Source organism: Ranitomeya variabilis, chromosome 2 (assembly GCF_051348905.1).
Source record: "Ranitomeya variabilis isolate aRanVar5 chromosome 2, aRanVar5.hap1, whole genome shotgun sequence".
In the NCBI taxonomy this organism is placed as follows: Eukaryota; Metazoa; Chordata; class Amphibia; order Anura; family Dendrobatidae; genus Ranitomeya; species Ranitomeya variabilis.
The window spans coordinates 110801225-110820165 of record NC_135233.1 but is presented as its reverse complement, the minus strand read 5'-3'; the positions used below and the strand labels follow the sequence as shown (position 1 = coordinate 110820165).

At 40.8% G+C, this 18941-nt stretch overlaps 1 protein-coding gene across 3 annotated transcripts in view; it reads left to right on the top strand.

The window, feature by feature from the left end:
* The window catches only part of DTD1 (D-aminoacyl-tRNA deacylase 1), a 258513-nt gene that overhangs the window by 64022 nt on the left and 175550 nt on the right, over positions 1-18941 (top strand). For all 3 annotated transcript variants that reach the window (XM_077282814.1, XM_077282813.1, XM_077282812.1), the window contains exon 4: positions 2258-2355. In XM_077282814.1, coding sequence (XP_077138929.1) covers positions 2258-2355 — 98 coding nt within the window. The remainder of the gene's footprint in view (positions 1-2257; positions 2356-18941) is intronic.

Here is an 18941-nt window from a genome sequence, read left to right as displayed (position 1 = left end):
GCCAGCACAGCCCCCATAGAATGGAATGCAGCCAGCACAGCCCCCATAGAATGGAATACAGCCAGCACAGCCCCCATAAAATGGAATACAGACAGCACAGCCCCCATAGAATGGAATACAGCCAGCACAGCCCCCATAGAATGGAATGCAGCCAGCACAGCCCCCATAGAATGGAATACAGCCAGCACAGCCCCCATAGCCCCACAGCCCCCCAATCCAGTCATCACTCATTGATAAAAAAAAAACAAAACACTCTACTCACCTCTCTCCTCGTGCCCCGCGCTGCTCCTGGCTCCGGTCTCAGCAGCCGCAGTCTGCCCGCCCGGTCACACAGCAGGTGCGCGATGATATGACGTCATCGCGCACCCGCAGTGTCAGCGGCAGGCAGAGCGGGGAATGATGGGAGAGGGGGCGTCAGCGGACGCACTCTCCTCCATCATTGCATTCAACTGTACTGGCGTCTATGATGCCGGTATAGTTGAATGCGGGGTCGGGAGTGTGCCGCGAGAGCGGGGGGAGTGTGCCGCGAGAGCGGGGGGAGTGTGCCGCGACAGCGGGGGGAGTGTGCCGCGACAGCGGGGGGAGTGTGCCGACAGCGGCACACTCGAGCGGCCCACTACTGCCATCGGCCCTTCTGGCATTTGCCAGAACTGCCCGATGGCCAGTCCGGCCCTGCTGTGTGTATAGAGAGCAGCAGCTATAAGAGTGCTCCCAGCACTGACTACCAGCCGACCCTCATGCTGAGCCTGCAGTCAGTCAGTGCTGGGGACGTGATTACAGCCACCGCAGTTTTCTATACACAGATAAAATGCTTGTAAATTCCGGTAATTGTGGTATGTCCCGTGGTGCACTTACAATGAATAGCAATCCCGAAAAAGAAATGTGTAAGGACCAAAAATTTTTTATAAAAGTACACATAGAAGTTTTAATAAATACCAAATGCACACAAAAGAATAACAACTTCCAAAAAATTACAGGCACGTGAAAGAAAACGCAGCAGGCTAGACCGTCCAATATAATTGTGGGTACCCTGATAGTTACCAGATTCATAGTTGTTGGGTGACACAAATACAGCTCTGGCAAAAATTAAGAGACCACCACATCAAAACCCTGTCATGGGCCGCCCAATCTTCAGACGTGAACCCCACTGAAAACCTCTGGAATGTAATCAAGAGGATGATGGATAGTCACAAGCCATCAAACAAAGAACTGCTTACATTTTTGCGCCAGAAGCAGTGTGAAAGACTGGTGGAAAGCATGCCAAGACGTATGAAAGCTGTGATTAAAAATCATAGTTATTCCACAAAATATTGATTTCTGAACTCTTCCCGAGTTAAAACATTAGTATTGTTGTTTCTAAATGATTTTGAATTTGTTTTCTTTGCATAATTTGAGGTCTGAAAGCTCTGTTTTTTGTTTTTTTTTAATTTTGACAATTTCTCCTTTTCAGACAAAAAATACAAAATTTATTGCTTGGAAATTCAGAAACGTCAGAAGTTTTATGGAATGAATGAACAATTTACATTTTACTCACAAATATACCTATAAAGAGAAAAATCAGACAAACTGAACATCTTGCAGTGGTCGCTTAATTTTTTGTCAGCGCTGTATATTAATTATAGAGAAAGTCTCCAAAAGAAATAGTTTGTGGGCCACCATCCAAATGGAATAAAAAAAGCATCAAGAAAGAAAAACCCACAATAATACAAATAGTAAGGAGGTCTGTCACATTACGGAGTACATGTAGTAAACCTAAATCATTATTTGAAAGGGTATGAAAATCCCTGTATAAAAAGTAAAAAGGTACATCAGTTATGATATAGACATTATGGAGGTACTCACCCGCCAGGCACCCGACGCGCGTTTCACAGTTGCTTTGTCGGGTGCAACTGATGGGTGATGAAGCAACTGTGAAACGCACGTCGGGGTGCATCAACCCCAAGACTGAACTCCGAACACTACAAGGAGGAATAAACTCAATTTCCTCCTGGCAGCGGGGTCTAGTGCTGGCGCCGGGCTGGTTCACAATGCTATTAATCTGCAGATTAGCCCTATATCTGCTGGTTAATAAAAAATTTTTTGTGATAGGTTCCCTTTAACTTCCTCATGACACCATTGGCCATTACTATATATCTGCCACAACTTATTATATTTTTGGAATCCTGGTTAAAATATGAATAACTTACTAACTTACAGTAGTGGTTGATGACCAGGACAGGACACTTTACATATAACCGACTATTTTGCTTTTTTCTAGATGGCAAATTTGGAGCTTATATGCAAGTACACATACAAAATGATGGCCCGGTTACAATAGAGTTGGAGCCTCCAGCCTCAGCAGCTGACACAAAACATGTGAGTAATCGGCTAGGATTGAAGATAAAGACAATGATGTATGGAAAGCACGGACCCTTGTCTGCTGTATATACAGACGGTATCCTGTCAATCACCACCTTTAATGTTATGGGAAGGAAATACTCTAGAGTTAAACTGTGTTTAGTATATTCTGTGATAGGGCTATACCTTAAAGTGAACCTGACCGGTTTGCCATGCCCTCCAAACCACCATCACTAAATACCCTGCCTAACAGTCCTTTTATTCCGGATGAAACTTTAACAGATGTTTAAATAAATATTTTTATAGTCCGTTTTTAATATACAAATAATTTTTTGACTATTCTTTCCAGACTAGTCATCCCACTCAACATGTAATCATGCCTCTTTAGGCATGGTAACATGATTTGCAAGAGCTGCCATGACTTTCTTTCCTGTACATGATTGTGGCTCTGAAGCTGGGTGTACCTTCTCGGCTTCATAGGTGCACTGCTCATGTCCAGAAGCAAAGAAGAAGCCTGATGTCAGGAGAACAGAGCTTATAGCGAATCGGCAACTGATCTTCTGTGGATGTCAGCTGTCTTCTCTTCTGGACAAAAACCTGGCAATTTAACAGGATGTCCAGATTTTTTTATATCCACTGTATGTATATAGTATGTCACAAGTTTGGATATACCTGTTCATGCAGTGTTTTTTTTCCTATTGGAATGTGCGCATTGTAGATTTATTCAAAACATTATTGACACTCACTTAATCAATTTAATCAGAATACTGTTCCAGAAGTCTCGTGCTTTCTTCAGATGAAAGTTTGCAAAATTTAGCCAAGCAGCTACGGTATGTTCTTTTTAGAAAGAAGCAGCTTCCTCCTGACAACACTTTTAAATAAACCACACCTGTTCAGTCTTTTTCTAAATGTATTTTCATGAACTTGAACATTTAATCTGCTTAGGCCTTTAGAGTCTGAGCTGCAGCTCTTAGGATTTCTGCAATTTCTCTGAGCATCGCACATTTTGACACAGAGGTGAATATGCTTGGACGTCCATTACTTGTCAGAGCTCTTGAATGTTTTTCACTACTAAATAATCTTTCTCACTGTAGATTGATAGACTCCAAATATTTTGGAAATGGCCTTAAAACTTTTCCCAGATTGATGGGCAGCAACAATTGCTTCTCTAAGATCATTGGGATCATTTCTTTTGTAGAGGTGGTCACATTTGATGAACAGATAGTCAAGGGTATTTGATCTGCAGCAGCTGCCTGATACTTACCCTCTTAATTCCTATGGAAGCAGTAAGGGTGTACTTATTTTTTTGGCACAATTACATACTTATATAATTAAATAGGTTTAAAAAAGACCTAGGTCCATCAAGTTCAGCCTTTCTCCACCAATTGTTCATTTTGCCACTAAATTAACTATAACCCACAATGTTATGTGTATTGAGGAAATCATCCAGCCCTTGTATAAAAGCTGTTTACAGTGTCGGCCATTACTACCTCTTGTGGTTGGCATTCCACAGTCTGACGGCTTTAACTGTAAAGAACCCTTTCCTATTTAGCTGTCGGAATCGCCTTTCTTCCCCTCGTAATGAGTGCCCCCTGAACCTTAGTATGGGCCTTGGAAGGAATAAGTCATGCGCCAGTTCTTTGTACTGACCACAGTATACATGGTGTGCAATATTAATGTATCTGCATTTTGTTTTAGTTTTTGTTAAATAATACATTATAATTTACATGTGTATACAATTAACGGGTTATCATTCGGTTATTATTCTCAATAATATAAGGAGTATTAGACATAATGACATAAATGGACTGGAAACTCCAGAGACAGACTAGCAGTTACTCCTATAATTACATTACATGGAATAGTCAATGGCTCAGTTGGCAGGAGCAGACTTGTCCTTATTTTACATTTATGTCTTTCATCTTGATTATCTCATTGAGATTTTAATGCTAATAAATATGACGGTGTTTATGTCCTACCCTCATCTTCTAAATGTATTTATTTTGGTACACAGATGTCTAGGACTCCGAGGTGGTCAGTCTACATTTATTTGGGTCTGTGGGTATATTAAATCTTAACCTGATAATCTCATTTCCGTATTATGGTCTATTTTAGATTCAGTTTTTCCAAATATGTAGTTTCTAAAACAAGACTGCAGTTGGTTTTGCCTCTTAAGCCTTTGTTGGTTTAATTAAGAATTTTTCCATATTTATTTTAGCTGCATGATCTGTGTATTTATATATTGCTTTTGTATAGCTTGAATGTACGGAAAATTGTACTTTTAGAAGTATTCTGTCTTGTGTATGTTTAAACAGTTTATGTTGCTTTCAGGAAGTACTTACTCCTTTTTTTCATGTATTTCATATGATAAATGAATTAAATGATAACGTATTGTCAATACAGTATGGTTAACAGCAGAGGGCAGCAGTGGTGCGCTTTGGTTTTTATTCTGTTATTCTTCAGACTACAGGGAAATCCAACGAACCATTGGTACTCTGACTGTTAGATTCGACTTTTGCAAAAATTGTCAGGTCATGCTACTTAGAAGTTCTGAGCACCTTCAGAGGTTTTTTTTTTTTTTATAAAGAAATATCCACTACTTGGCCAACTCCTTCTTAAATACTATCTTGCCCCTTGTAAAATAAAAACATCCTATATTTACTTTTGGTGCCAGTGACCTGCTAGCGACGTCCACATCTGATCTCCCAGGGCTCACTTGAATGATGACGTTATGTCACGTGGGCCCTGCAGCAAATTAGCTGCCACTAAAGGGTGACTTCAATATCCACTCCCTTCAGATCAAACTGACAACCTGAAGGAGTGAGAACTGCCGCTGGTTGTCAGTTTTGTCCAAAGGAAGTGAGCGTGAAGTGGCCGCTAATTGGCAACAGGACGTGGTATAACGTGCGAGCCATCGGAGACCCAGAGCTGGAACGGCACCAGAAGCCAGTATAGCCTGTTTTTAGTCTACATGGCTGAATATTGTTATTGAGAAGGGGTTGTCTGAGTAGTGGACAACACCTTTAACTCAAGTCCTTATATTATTGACTAAACATTACACTGCAGTTTGAGTTATAGGGGTTGTCCACAGAATATTATCATATATTAAAATGGGCTGATGGAGGTCAAAAAAGATGCTTGCACGCCCGCTGCTTCTTCACACTACTGCTTTTGTTCCCAGCTGGTCGTCTTACTTTTTTTTCTGGTGGAAGACGTCATGTCCTTTTTTTGCAGTTTCGTTTTTTCCTTATTCCAAGAGCCAAAACTTAATTTTTTTTCCATCCCCATAGCCATATCATAAAATCACACAATGTTAGAGTTGAAAGGGACCTCAAGGGTCTTTGTGTCCTACTCCCTGCTAGATCATTTATAAAAATATAAAAATGATGAACAACACTGGGGCCAGGACAAAGCCTTGTGGTACCCCACTTGAAACACTCTTCCAATTGGATGTGCAACCATTTATTACCACTCTTTGAATACGATAACTGAGCCAGTTATGAATCCACCTAACCATAGCCTTGTCAATCCCATACTTGGTCATTTTTTCAATAAGCATAGTGCGAGATACTTTATCAAATGCTTTGCTGAAGTTGAGATATAGTATATCTACCGCATTTCCCTGATCCACCCAGTCAGTGATTACATCATAGCAGAAAATTAGAGTAGTCTGGCATGACTTGTTTACTGCAATCACATGCTAGCTCTGGTTAATTACTGTATTCTTATCCAAGTACTTGCATACAGTGATGGAAATAAGTATTTGATCCCTTGTTGATTTTGTAAGCTTGCCCACTGACAAAGACATGAACAGTCTATAATTTTAAGGGTAGGTTAATTTCAACATATAGAATATAGATAGAATATAAAAAATAAAATCCAGAAAATCACATTCTATAAATTCTATAAATTTATTTGCATTTTGCAGTGCGAAATAAGTATTTGATCCCCTACCAACCATTAAAGGTACCGTCACACTCAGCGACGCTGCAGCGATATAGACAACCAGCCGATCGCTGGAGCGTCGCTGTTTAGGTCGCTGTAGAGATGTAAAACACAGCAGCTCCACAACGATGCAGGAGCGATCCTGTGACGTAAGGGCTACTCACTTATCGTTCTCACAGGTCGTCACAGGTCGTTAGCTCCATGTAAATCATTGCTGACATCGTTGCTTTTGCTGTCAAACACGACGATTCACGCCGATCTAACGACCAAATAAAGTTCTGAAGTTTCAGCTACGACCAACGATATCGCAGCGGGATCCGGATCGCTGCTGCGTGTCAAACACAACGAGATCGCTATCCAGGACGCTGCAACGTCACAGATCGTTGTCGTTCTCGTTGTTAAGTCGCTCAGTGTGAAGGTACCTTAAGACTTCTGGCTCCTACAGACCAGTTAATTGTTCCAGCCACTTGTGCATTCAAAAAGTCACTTCCGAGCTTAGCTGTGCGCCCAAACATTGGTTTTCCCCAACATATGGGGTATCTGTTTGCTCAGGAAAAATTGCACAACAAATTTTAGGATTTATTTTTTCCTGTTACACTTGTGAAAATGAAATAATTTTTTTATTAAAGTAAATTTTTTGTGAAAAAAAAATAAATGTTAATTTTTTCCCTCCACGTTCCAAAAATTCATATAAAGCACCTGAAGGGTTAATAGACTTCTTGAATTTGGTTTTGAGCAGCTTGGGGGGTTCAGTTTTTAGAATGATGTAAATTTTGAGTGTTTTCTGTCATTTAGACCCCTCAAAGTGACTTCAAATATGAGTTGGTCCCTCAAAAAAAAAAAGGTTTTTGTAAAAAAAGGAGAACTCGTCAAATTTTAACCCTTATAACTTCCTAACAAAAATAAATTGTTTCAAGAATTGTACTGATGTAATCTAGATAAGTGGGAAATGTTATTTATTAACTATTTTGTGTGACACCTCTCTCTGATTTAAGGGCATAAGAATTCAAAGTTTGAAAATTGCCACATTTTTAACCCCTTCATGACCTTGTGATTTTCCGTTTTTCCGTGTTCGTTTTTTGCTCCCCTCCTTCCCAGAGCTGTAACTTTTTTATTTTTCCGTCAATTTGGCCATGTGAGGGCTTATTTTTTGCGGGACGAGTTGTACTTTTGAACAACATCATTGGTTTTACCATGTCGTGTACTAGAAAAGGGGAAAAAAATTCCAAGTGCGGTGAAATTGCAAAAAAAGTGCAATCCCACACTTGTTTTTTGCTTGGCTTTTTTGCTAGATATTCACTAAATGCTAAAACTGACCTGCCATTATGATTCTCCAGGTCAGTATGAGTTCATAGACACCTAACATGACTAGGTTATTTTTTTATCTAAGTGGTGAAAAAAAAATCCAAACTTTGCTATAAAAAAAAAAAAAAAAAAAAAAAAAATTGCGCCATTTTACGATACTCGTAGCGTCCCCATTTTTCATGATCTGGGGTCGGTTGATGGCTTATTTTTTGCGTGACGAGCTGGCATTTTTTAATGATAGCATTTTGGTGCAGATATGTTCTTTTGATCGCCCGTTATTGCATTTTAATGCAATGACCAAAAAAACATAATTCTGGCGTTTCAAATTTTTTTTCTCGCTACGCTGTTTAGCGATCAGGTTAATGCTTTTTTTTTCTTGATAGATTGGGCGATTCTGAACGCGGCGATACCAAATATGTGTAGGTTTGATTTTTTTTCTTATTGATTTATTTTGATTGGGGCGAAAGGGGGGTGATTTAAACTTTAATATTTTTTTATTTTTTTTCACATTTTTTTTTTACTTTTTTTTTTTTACTTTTGCCATGCTTCAATAGCCTCCATAGGAGGCTAGAAGCTGGCACAACGCGATCGCTTCTGCTACATAGCAGCGATCTGATGTTCGCTGCTATGTAGCAAAAATGCAGGTGTGCTGTGAGCGCCGACCACAGGGTGGCGCTCACAGCTGCCGGGGATCAGTAACCATAAAGGTCTCAAGGACCTCTATGGTTACCATTCAGAAGCATCGCCGCCCTCCGATCATGTGACGGGGGTCGGTGATGCGATCATTTCCGGCCGCCTGGCCGGAAGAACTGGTTAAATGCCGCTGTCTGCGTTTGACAGCGGCATTTAACTAGTTAATAGGCGCGGGCAGATCGCGATCCTGCCCGCGCCTATTACGGGCACATGTCAGCTGTTCAAAACAGCTGACATGTCCCGGCTTTGATGCGGGCTCACCGCCGGAGCCCGCATCAAAGCGGGGCTTCTGACCTCAGACGTACTATCCCGTCCGAGGTCAGAAAGGGGTTAAAATTTTTACCAAATTTCTGATTTTTTTCACAAATAAGCGCAAGTTATATAGAAGTTTTACCCCCATCATGAAGTACAATATGTCACGAAAAAGCACTCTCAGAGTCAGTGGGATCCATTGAAGGGTTCCAGAGTTATTACCTCGTAAAGTGACAGTGGTCAGAATTGTTAAAATTGGGCTGGTGAGGAACATGCAAACCACGTTGGGGTAGAAGGGTTAAGTCTCCTGTAGGCCTTCTTTATGCAAGCTAAACATTCAGGAATCCTTTAACCATTCCTTGTAGAACATAATTTGCAGTCCGCTCACCATCCTAATATGATGACTGCAATATATTAAGAGGATAAAAACTTTGATGGGAGGAGTACTTCATTAATTATTGACAATTCCAGTCCACAGCGGCTTACTATGTTGCATTCATTCATTTGGACACAACTGGAAACATTGGAAAATCTCTTTAAAAAGTCTGATTAGCTTCAGCCTTAAATGTCCACTTTCTGTATGCCCCATTAGGACTTACAGATGTCATAAAATGGGTGTGAAGAAACAGCAAGCTTGCTTGTGAAAGAAGTAAATGTGTCTCACGTAATTGCGCTATTAAAATATATTCATAAAGCTGGAGGTGCCACATAAGGTTATAGCTAGCGTGTCATTCTAATAAATTGTGGCTGCAATTAGGATTGTGCCCAGACTGCACCATTATAATTGAGGACTGGATGAAAAAGTAATGAAATTGTCCCCGTCCTCCTCACTGTTTTGTTGCTCATTGAGTCTGTTCAGCTTTACATAATCCCCTTATTAATGTGCTTTGGTATATGACCCATCTGCTTCTTTTAAGAGTACCTTGATCAAATGTCAGCTGTTAATGCTCCTCATTACGACCACATGTATTTCAGAATCTTTGACCATTATAAATTAATGACTTTGGATTTTTTGAAACCTTGATCTGTTCCGATGTAACTCATGGACGCTATATGTATATTCTAGACCTAGTTAAAAAAACAACAGCGTGTGTCTATTGTAAAAGTCATGACATTTTTTACAATTTGTTTTTTAATCCTTCGTCTGGAGCACCTCCTGTAACAGCAGTCTAGATGTGTAATCTGGAGCCTTTCTTATAATAGCCATTTGGCTGTGTAGTTTGGAGCACCGCCTATAGCAGTAATCTGGATGTGTAGTCTGGAGCACCGCCTATAACAGTAATCTGGATGTGTAGTCTGGAGCACCGCCTATAACATTAATCTGCATGTGTAGTCTGGAGCATCACCTATAACAGTAATCTGGATGTGTAGTCTGGAGCACCGCCTATAACAGTAATCTGGATGTGTAGTCTGGAGCACCGCCTATAAGAGTAATCTGGATGTGTAGTCTGGAGAACCACGTATAACAGTAATCTGGATGTGTAGTCTGGAGCACCGCCTATAACAGTAATCTGGATGTGTAGTCTGGAGAACCTCCTATAACAGTAATCTGGATGTGTATTCTGGAGCACCGCCTATAAGGGTAATCTGGATGTGTAGTCTGGAGAACCACGTATAACAGTAATCTGGATGTGTAGTCTGGAGAACCACCTATAACAGTAATCTAGATGTGTAGTCTGGAGCACCGCCTATAACAGTAATCTGGATGTGTAGTCTGGAGCACCGCCTATAACAGTAATCTGGATGTGTAGTCTGGAGCACCGCCTATAACAGTAATCTGGATGTGTAGTTTGGAGCACCGCCTATAACAGTAATCTGGATGTGTAGTCTGGAGCACCGCCTATAACAGTAATCTGGATGTGTAGTCTGGAGCACCGCCTATAACAGTAATCTGGATGTGTAGTCTGGAGAACCACGTATAACAGTAATCTGGATGTGTAGTCTGGAGAACCACCTATAACAGTAATCTAGATGTGTAGTCTGGAGCACCGCCTATAACAGTAATCTGGATGTGTAGTCTGGAGCACCGCCTATAACAGTAATCTGGATGTGTAGTCTGGAGCACCGCCTATAACAGTAATCTGGATGTGTAGTTTGGAGCACCGCCTATAACAGTAATCTGGATGTGTAGTCTGGAGCACCGCCTATAACAGTAATCTGGATGTGTAGTCTGGAGCACCGCCTATAACAGTAATCTGGATGTGTAGTCTGGAGAACCACGTATAACAGTAATCTGGATGTGTAGTCTGGAGAACCACGTATAACAGTAATCTGGATGTGTATTCTGGAGCACCACCTATAACAGTAATCTGGATGTGTAGTCTGGAGAACCACCTATAACAGTAATCTGGATGTGAAGTCTGGAGAACCACCTATAACAGTAATCTGGATGTGTAGTCTGGAGCACCGCCTATAACAGTAATCTGGATGTGTAGTCTGGAGCACCGCCTATAACAGTAATCTGGATGTGTAGTCTGGAGAACCACCTATAACAGTAATCTGGATGTGTAGTCTGGAGCACCGCCTATAACAGTAATCTGGATGTGTAGTCTGGAGCATCGCCTATAACAGTAATCTGGATGTGTAGTCTGGAGCACCGCCTATAACAGTAATCTGGATGTGTAGTCTGGAGCACCGCCTATAAGAGTAATCTGGATGTGTAGTCTGGAGAACCACGTATAACAGTAATCTGGATGTGTAGTCTGGAGCACCGCCTATAACAGTAATCTGGATGTGTAGTCTGGAGCACCGCCTATAACAGTAATCTGGATGTGTAGTCTGGAGAACCTCCTATAACAGTAATCTGGATGTGTATTCTGGAGCACCGCCTATAAGAGTAATCTGGATGTGTAGTCTGGAGAACCACGTATAACAGTAATCTGGATGTGTAGTCTGGAGAACCACCTATAACAGTAATCTAGATGTGTAGTCTGGAGCACCGCCTATAACAGTAATCTGGATGTGTAGTCTGGAGCACCGCCTATAACAGTAATCTGGATGTGTAGTCTGGAGAACCACCTATAACAGTAATCTGGATGTGTAGTCTGGAGCACCACCTATAACATTAATCTGGATGTGTAGTCTGGAGATCTTATAACAGCCGTTTGAACATGTAGTTTGGATCCCTCCTTGAATTAGCAATCTGGCCTGTGTGTTGTGGACCACCCCATATTTCTGCCATTTTATAATAATGATAATCTTTATTTTTATATAGCGCTAACATATTCCGCAGCGCTTTACAGTTTGCACACATTATCATTTTGTTGTGTAGTTTGGACCAACCTCTATAATACCAACCTAGCTGTTAGTGTACATTAGTCTGGTTGTGTAGTCTGTACCCCCTATGATAGAAGTCTGGCTGTAAAGTCTTTAGTGTTCATTATCACCGCAGTCTGTCTTCTGTATTGTGGCTCACCCCTCTGAAGTGGCCTTTCAGTGTGCAACATTTTGTATAGCTGCAATCAGGCTGCTTAGTTTAAAGGGGTTGTCTGGTACTTTAATATTGATGGCCTGTTCTTAGGGTAGGTTATCAATGATTGATCCGTGGGGGTACAACACCTGGTCGGAACTGCTCAGATGCAATACTGCTCAGCACAGCTGCAGGTACGGAATAGTGGCTGCAGCCTGGTACTACACATTTGTCTCCTGTTGATTTGAATAGGGGGTGGATATGCTGTACCCAGCTGATCAGCAGGGTTCTCGGTATCGCACTGCCACTATCCTAAGGATAGCCCGTAAGTGTTATTGTCCCGGACAGCCTCTTTAAGCTCCCCAGTTATCAACTTGTGTAGTCATCTCCAATAACATAAGTCTAGCCTAGGTAGTCTCATTTGCCCATTATTATAGCAGTCTGGCCATTTATTCTAAACCATCCCATGTAACTCCCTGTGGTTTACTGTAGCAACAAATATTACTTTATTGTAATTGTCTCTCTTTTTCTGAACCAGTGCTGTGAGCCGTGCAGTCCAGTATAAAATTCACCGATGTCTCATTCCATTGTCTTAAAGACACGCTTCTCTCTCTCTCTCTCTCTCTCTCTCTCTCTCTCTCTATATATATGTAAGTACTAGAGATAGAAATGCAGAACTGCTAAGAGAGATGCACCGTATGGATGTAGGAGGAGAAAAATATTTGTATTTGGGAGGTACGTCCAAATGACAACTCTAGTTGTGTTCAACAAAAGTCATTATCAAGGGAAAATTAATTACCTGTAGAGTAAAATTAAAGGACACCTGCCGAAGATGGCACACACGGAGTGGTAGACTTGGCATATCATGGTGTAAGCTGGACTCAGAATACCTCCTTACTCCAGCTGTTGTTTGGCTTATTTTAGTCCAATATCGGTATATTTATTTGGAAATATTATTTTTTGCTTCTTTAAGATTTTCAGCTATTTCTGAGAGTAACAACCAACTGTGCTGTTACAGATAAAATTTCTATCAAACCCGTACTGGATAAACAGCTAAATATATGAATAAACAAACCTCCAGCCTTCAATAGCCTCCCTTGAATCCACGGATGATATACTGCACGTTCACATGCTGATTATAAATGGCTGAGACTGAAGAAGAAGGTTTCTACATAACGCTGTGATAGTACAAACAAGGTAGTGGAGGTGAAGGTGGCCTCAAATTACTGCGAGAGAAGCACTAGGCCAGCATACTAATAAACCTGATTCAGACTGGGAGAGAATAGAAAGCAAGGGAATGTTTATATGAAACTACACGACCATACATTTATACACTGTCCTTTGTATACCTGCAATGTAATATATACATGCGCATATAACCAAAATGTGTATTTCACATTCTTAAAAATAGCCACTTATTCCCAAAAACACTGACGCACTCTTTGCATTCTTTCTTGCCGTTCCTGACGTAGTCACCTTGGATTGTAAAGCAATATTATTGAAGGAGTTATCATATGTGCTAAACACTTTGCAACCTTGATGATTTCTATCAGGTTTAGGGTTCATTCAGACGTCCGAGAAAGAGCATGGACCGCAATCCGTGAACTGGCTGCGGGTCTGTTGATCCGAACTCAGCAGCCTCTTTAGCGTATATATGCCTAAATGAGCCCTTATTGTGGACGCCAGTTCATCTGATACCTTGCCCCATTCCTTTCCTTTTTTTCATTAAGTTCTTACACAGATTATAGGTGAATGTTGGATCACTGTGTTGTTAAAAACAAAATACCATATATACTCGAGTATAAGGTGAGGGTCCCAGGAGATGGAGGGGGAGCAGCAGCGGCGGAGCAACAGGTCACAGGAGGAAGGAGCCATCTGCTGCGGCTAAAGCCTGTGGCCGCTGCTAAAGAAAAAAGTAATATTCAGTGCGCTGGCAGTGAATATTCATTTCTTTTTAATAGTGGGAGCAGTAGTCGCAACCGTCGGCTTCCTGCAGCTGCTGGGCGTGTGCCCGCCATTTAAGGGAATGAATATTCACTGCCCTCCACGCCCATATGCATGAAATTTCATGCCCTTAGGTAGCGGGCACACGTGATCGCCTGACTGCTGCAGCTGCTGGCATCGGAACAAGACGCTGCGAGGGAGCACAGGAATGGTAATTAGGATTTTTTTTTTATGTTTTTCTCATGGGGGGTCATGCCTACAAGGATAGGGATGAAGAGCCATGCACCATGATAGGGATGAAGAGCCTTGCATACCAGGATAGGGATGAGGAGCCATGCGTACCAGGATAAGGATTAGGAGCCAATCATACCAGGAGAGGGATGAGGAGCCACATGCATACCAGGATAGGGATGAGGAGGCCATGCATACCAGAATAGGGATGAGGAGCCATGCACGCCAGGATAGGGATGAGGGGGCAATGCATACCAGCATGCGGATGAGAGGACAATGTATACCCGGCTCATATTCAAGTCAATAAGTTTTCACAGTTTTTGTGGTAAAATTACGGTAAGTTCCTCGGCTTATACTCGGGTCGGCTTATAAGAAATAATTTATGAATTTCTTTTGGCTAGGGTCAGACAGCTGTTTTCCTCTCATCTAAGAGAAAATTTCTCTGATGAAGAAAATGTTTTTTCTTCTACATTCAGTCTGTCCGTGAAAATAGACATGAATGGCCGAGTGTGATCCAGTCCATTTATGCAACTCCTGCATGCTGCAATTTTTTTTGGGACTGACTTGGTGCAAAGAAAATAATCAGACATATGCAAAGCCTTATCAAATAACAAGTGGACAAATGTTATTTGTCAAAATGACAGATAGCACTCGTCCAATTTTTACGATCATGTGCATGAGTCCTAGGATTGCTTGACTTCTCTTTGTATGGACCTTATGATCATTCCAGATGGAATTGCCTTGGTTTTGAAGAATAACTGGGTTTTGGGTCTCCGAAAATGTCATGACCAACTTAATTATTATTTTTTTTATTTATTTAATGTATTTTTTTATTATTACAAAAATCATCACAACAAGTGATTTTTATCTCTCGATAAATGACATGAAAATGAAACCCAGAAAACAGACGAAATTGCATTTTTTCACAATTTCTCCGAAATTGGATTAATTTGTATCTTGTTTTTCAGTATGGGATAAAATAAATAATGTGATTCAAAACTATAGCTCATCCTGAAAGGCACAAAACCTGTTGACCGAAAAATGAATAGTAGTGACTTTTGGCAGAAGGGTAGAAAAAACACAAAAGTGGAAATATTAAAAATTGCCCACTCATGGAGGGGATGAAATGCTTAGCATTCAGTTGCCTGTGTAAGCCGCTATGTCGGCACATGCCTCTTGCCATACATTTGGAAAAATGAGTGTTTCGTTTGGCATATTGACAGAATATGCCATAATTGTCTGATAGACGAACAGTGAAGTTTATCTCAAGGGGTTATCCAGAGAAGATAGGTTATGTGATAACTTATAGATCGCTGGGGGTGTCACTGCTGGGACCCTCAGCTTTCAGCAAAACAGGTCACTTTTATCCCTGTTAGAATGAAGTGGCAGTGCACATGACGGATTGTCACTTCATTTATTCTCTATGGGTTGCCAAGTGCTGCGCTCGGCTTTTTATAGCAGCTCCATGGAGGGGAAAAAAAGGAGCTGCGGTAGAACCTATGCTCCTCCGCTCAGTGCTCCATTCTACTGATCATTGTGGGTTTAAGCAGTTGGACCCCCACCATTGTATTACTTTGGTGGGGATCCGACCCGGTCATAACAAACCTTCACTGGACAGCTCCTTCTAGCCTTTTCCAGAGTCTGCTGCAGTTTGACACCACGATATATAGTAGGTATCTGAGCTGCAAATTTAATCTAACCCAATTATACCCAGAAACACCCAGATTTCCATGGAGGTTATACCTCTTTTTTTTTTTTACAAGATTACAAGATCATTGATGAACTGATATAATTAGGTTGTAAAAAATTAAGTTGCATTTTGGAAGGTTTGATAAAAAGATTTCTTACACACTTTTTTTATTTTCCTATTTTCATTTTTGCCAAATTTGACGGTGACTGCTCAACTTTATAGATTTAATGCATGACGTGACATGAAGCTGAGCAAATATGCTGATTTTCATTTAATCTATAGAATTACATTTGCAGTTGACTCAAGCAGGCATATAATCAATTATAACACTCAATTACTGAAGGCAAAATCTCAAACCTAAGAAATCCTCGATTAGTAAATCTGAGCATAGACTGCGGAAGATAGACATGTCAGGCATCAAAGCAAGGATCAAGAAACTTAAGGGGAATTGTCGGCAGAAAATGTATTGTTCTATATTGTTGAATCACATTTTTATATTAAATGTCTTTCTAAAACATTTTTATAAGGATTTATTTTTTAATTTTTTTAACATATAATGCTGAAGTCTTGCATTTCTTACTCTGCCCATTAAGGCATAGTTCAAATTAGTTTTCGTCTTTTTTTATTTGTTTTTGGGCCGTGTGCTGTTCTTGTGCAAAATGGATAGCAAACGATGTAAGTGAACAGGCTAGTTTAGATGAGTTTTCTTATAGATTGAGTGTGAAAAGAAACGCAGCAGTATTCTCTTCCGTTTTTTGGTTAACTCACCCATAAAACTCAGTGGAGCCTTAAAAAACTAATTCCTTAGTGACATCATCCATATGACATGGATTTTAATGGATCCATTGTAAATATTGTATTGGAATTTGAACGAAATCTTTGTTTTTCCATCCACAATAAAAAATAGAGAGAGAAAATGGATGACATATGGATGTGAAACATAAACATGCAAAACACCATATGGATGAAAAATCATGTTTTTTCTAGGCAAAAAACTGTCAATTTTTTTTACTCACCTGATCCTGTCTAAGTGTAACGTTAGGCTTATATTTCCTGTTCTGTACAAATCACTTCAGCAGTGATCTTATTATCAGTACAGGCTGTATTACAATGAAAGATAACACCTATATATAGATAACCTTTCTAAGCATCTAAATATAGACGCTTATGATGCTCTCCTATAGGAAAACCTGTCTAATGCTGGTTATGGTTGACATGGCTGCTGTAAAATACATCTCTAAATGCTGTTAACATCAGCTCAGGCAAGATTTCCCCGGCCACCACAGCCTTAATCATCTAAAGAAAAAAAATTGAAATAGAAATCTACAATTATGAGCTAAAAACACATCAGAAAAATAAGTTTAATCATTAAAAATACCATATGCGACACATTATTTTTATGTATTATTATTAATGAGTTACTAATAATGTGTTATCCAAGCATGGTGTGATGTTATTCTAGTATCTAGGGCGTGCTCGGATAATATGTTCTAGTCCCTGCGGCTGCATGTGTTGCAGCTTAGACAGACTGAACACGTGCGGGGATTGTCTAACAAACAGGAAATCCCCACATGTGTTGCTGCTGTCTAACAGCCGCAAAACATGCAGCCGCAGGGACTAGAACATATTATCCGAGCACGCCCTAGATCAGGGGTCCCCAACCTTTCTTACCTTGAGAGCCACATTCCGCTACGAAAGTTAGTCGAGAGCCACAATGCAGATAGTCATAGAAAAACCTAGAGAAGGCACAAATAATAATATGCAGATTTTCGCTTTCACTCTATCCTTATGTATTTTACATTATTGTTATGCAAATTGAACTCTAGTGCCACCGATTGGAAGTAGCAATCTTAAAAGTCAATACCGTTTAACAGTTCCATAAGATGCTTCATATATTATTGGCCTCATATACTGCTCCATATGTAATTGGCCACATATACTGCTCCATATGGAATTGGCCCCATATACTGCGCCATATGGAATTGGCCCCATATACTGCTCCATATGGAATTGGCCCCATATACTGCTCCATATGGAATTGGCCCCATATACTGATCCATATGGAATTGGCCACATATACTGCTCCATATGGAATTGGCCACATATACTGCTCCATATGGAATTGGCCACATATACTGCTCCATATGGAATTGGCCCCATATACTGCTCCATATGGAATTGGCCCCATATACTGCTCCATATGGAATTGGCCCCATATACTGCTCCATATGGAATTGGCCACATATACTGCTCCATATGGAATTGGCCCCATATACTGATCCATATGGAATTGGCCCCATATACTGCTCCATATGGAATTGGCCCCATATACTGATCCATATGGAATTGGCCACATATACTGATCCATATGGAATTGGCCCCATATACTGCTCCATATGGAATTGGCCCCATATACTGATCCATATGGAATTGGCCACATATACTGATCCATATGGAATTGGCCACATATACTGATCCATATGGAATTGGCCCCATAAGATGCTCCCTATTAAATTGGCCCCAAAAGATGCTCCCTATACAATTGGCCCCATAAGATGCTCCCTATACAATTGGCCCCATAAGATGCTCCCTATTAAATTTGCCCCATAAGATGCTCCCTATAGAATTGGCCCCATAAGATGCTCCATATTAAATTGGCCCCATAAGATTCTCGCTATTAAATTGGCCCCATAAGATGTTCCCTATGTCACTGGCCCCATAAGATGCTCCCTATATTACTGACCCCATAGGATCCTCCCTATATTACTGGCCCCATATAATGCTCCATATTTGGGCCCCGACTAATGATTAGGCAACCAGTACAGAGCAGTATGGACATGTGTAAGTGGTCCACAGCGTTCCAGATCCAGCACAGCTCCGTGTACCAGGGTGCTGCAGATCAGCCCCATCCATTTCATTAGGAGCGGAGCTGCAGAGCCAAAGAATGGCCTATACACTGTATTGAGAGCTGGTCCCTGATGTGGAGCCCCCACTAATATCCTATCCTAAGGATATGGCACCACTGAGCAATAAGTAGACCTGTGGCCGTGTAATAACAGTATAATATATAATCGCAGGTAGCTGTGGAAAGACAGAAGCCGGCACCACACACACCATTGGTAGCTCTGTTGTAGC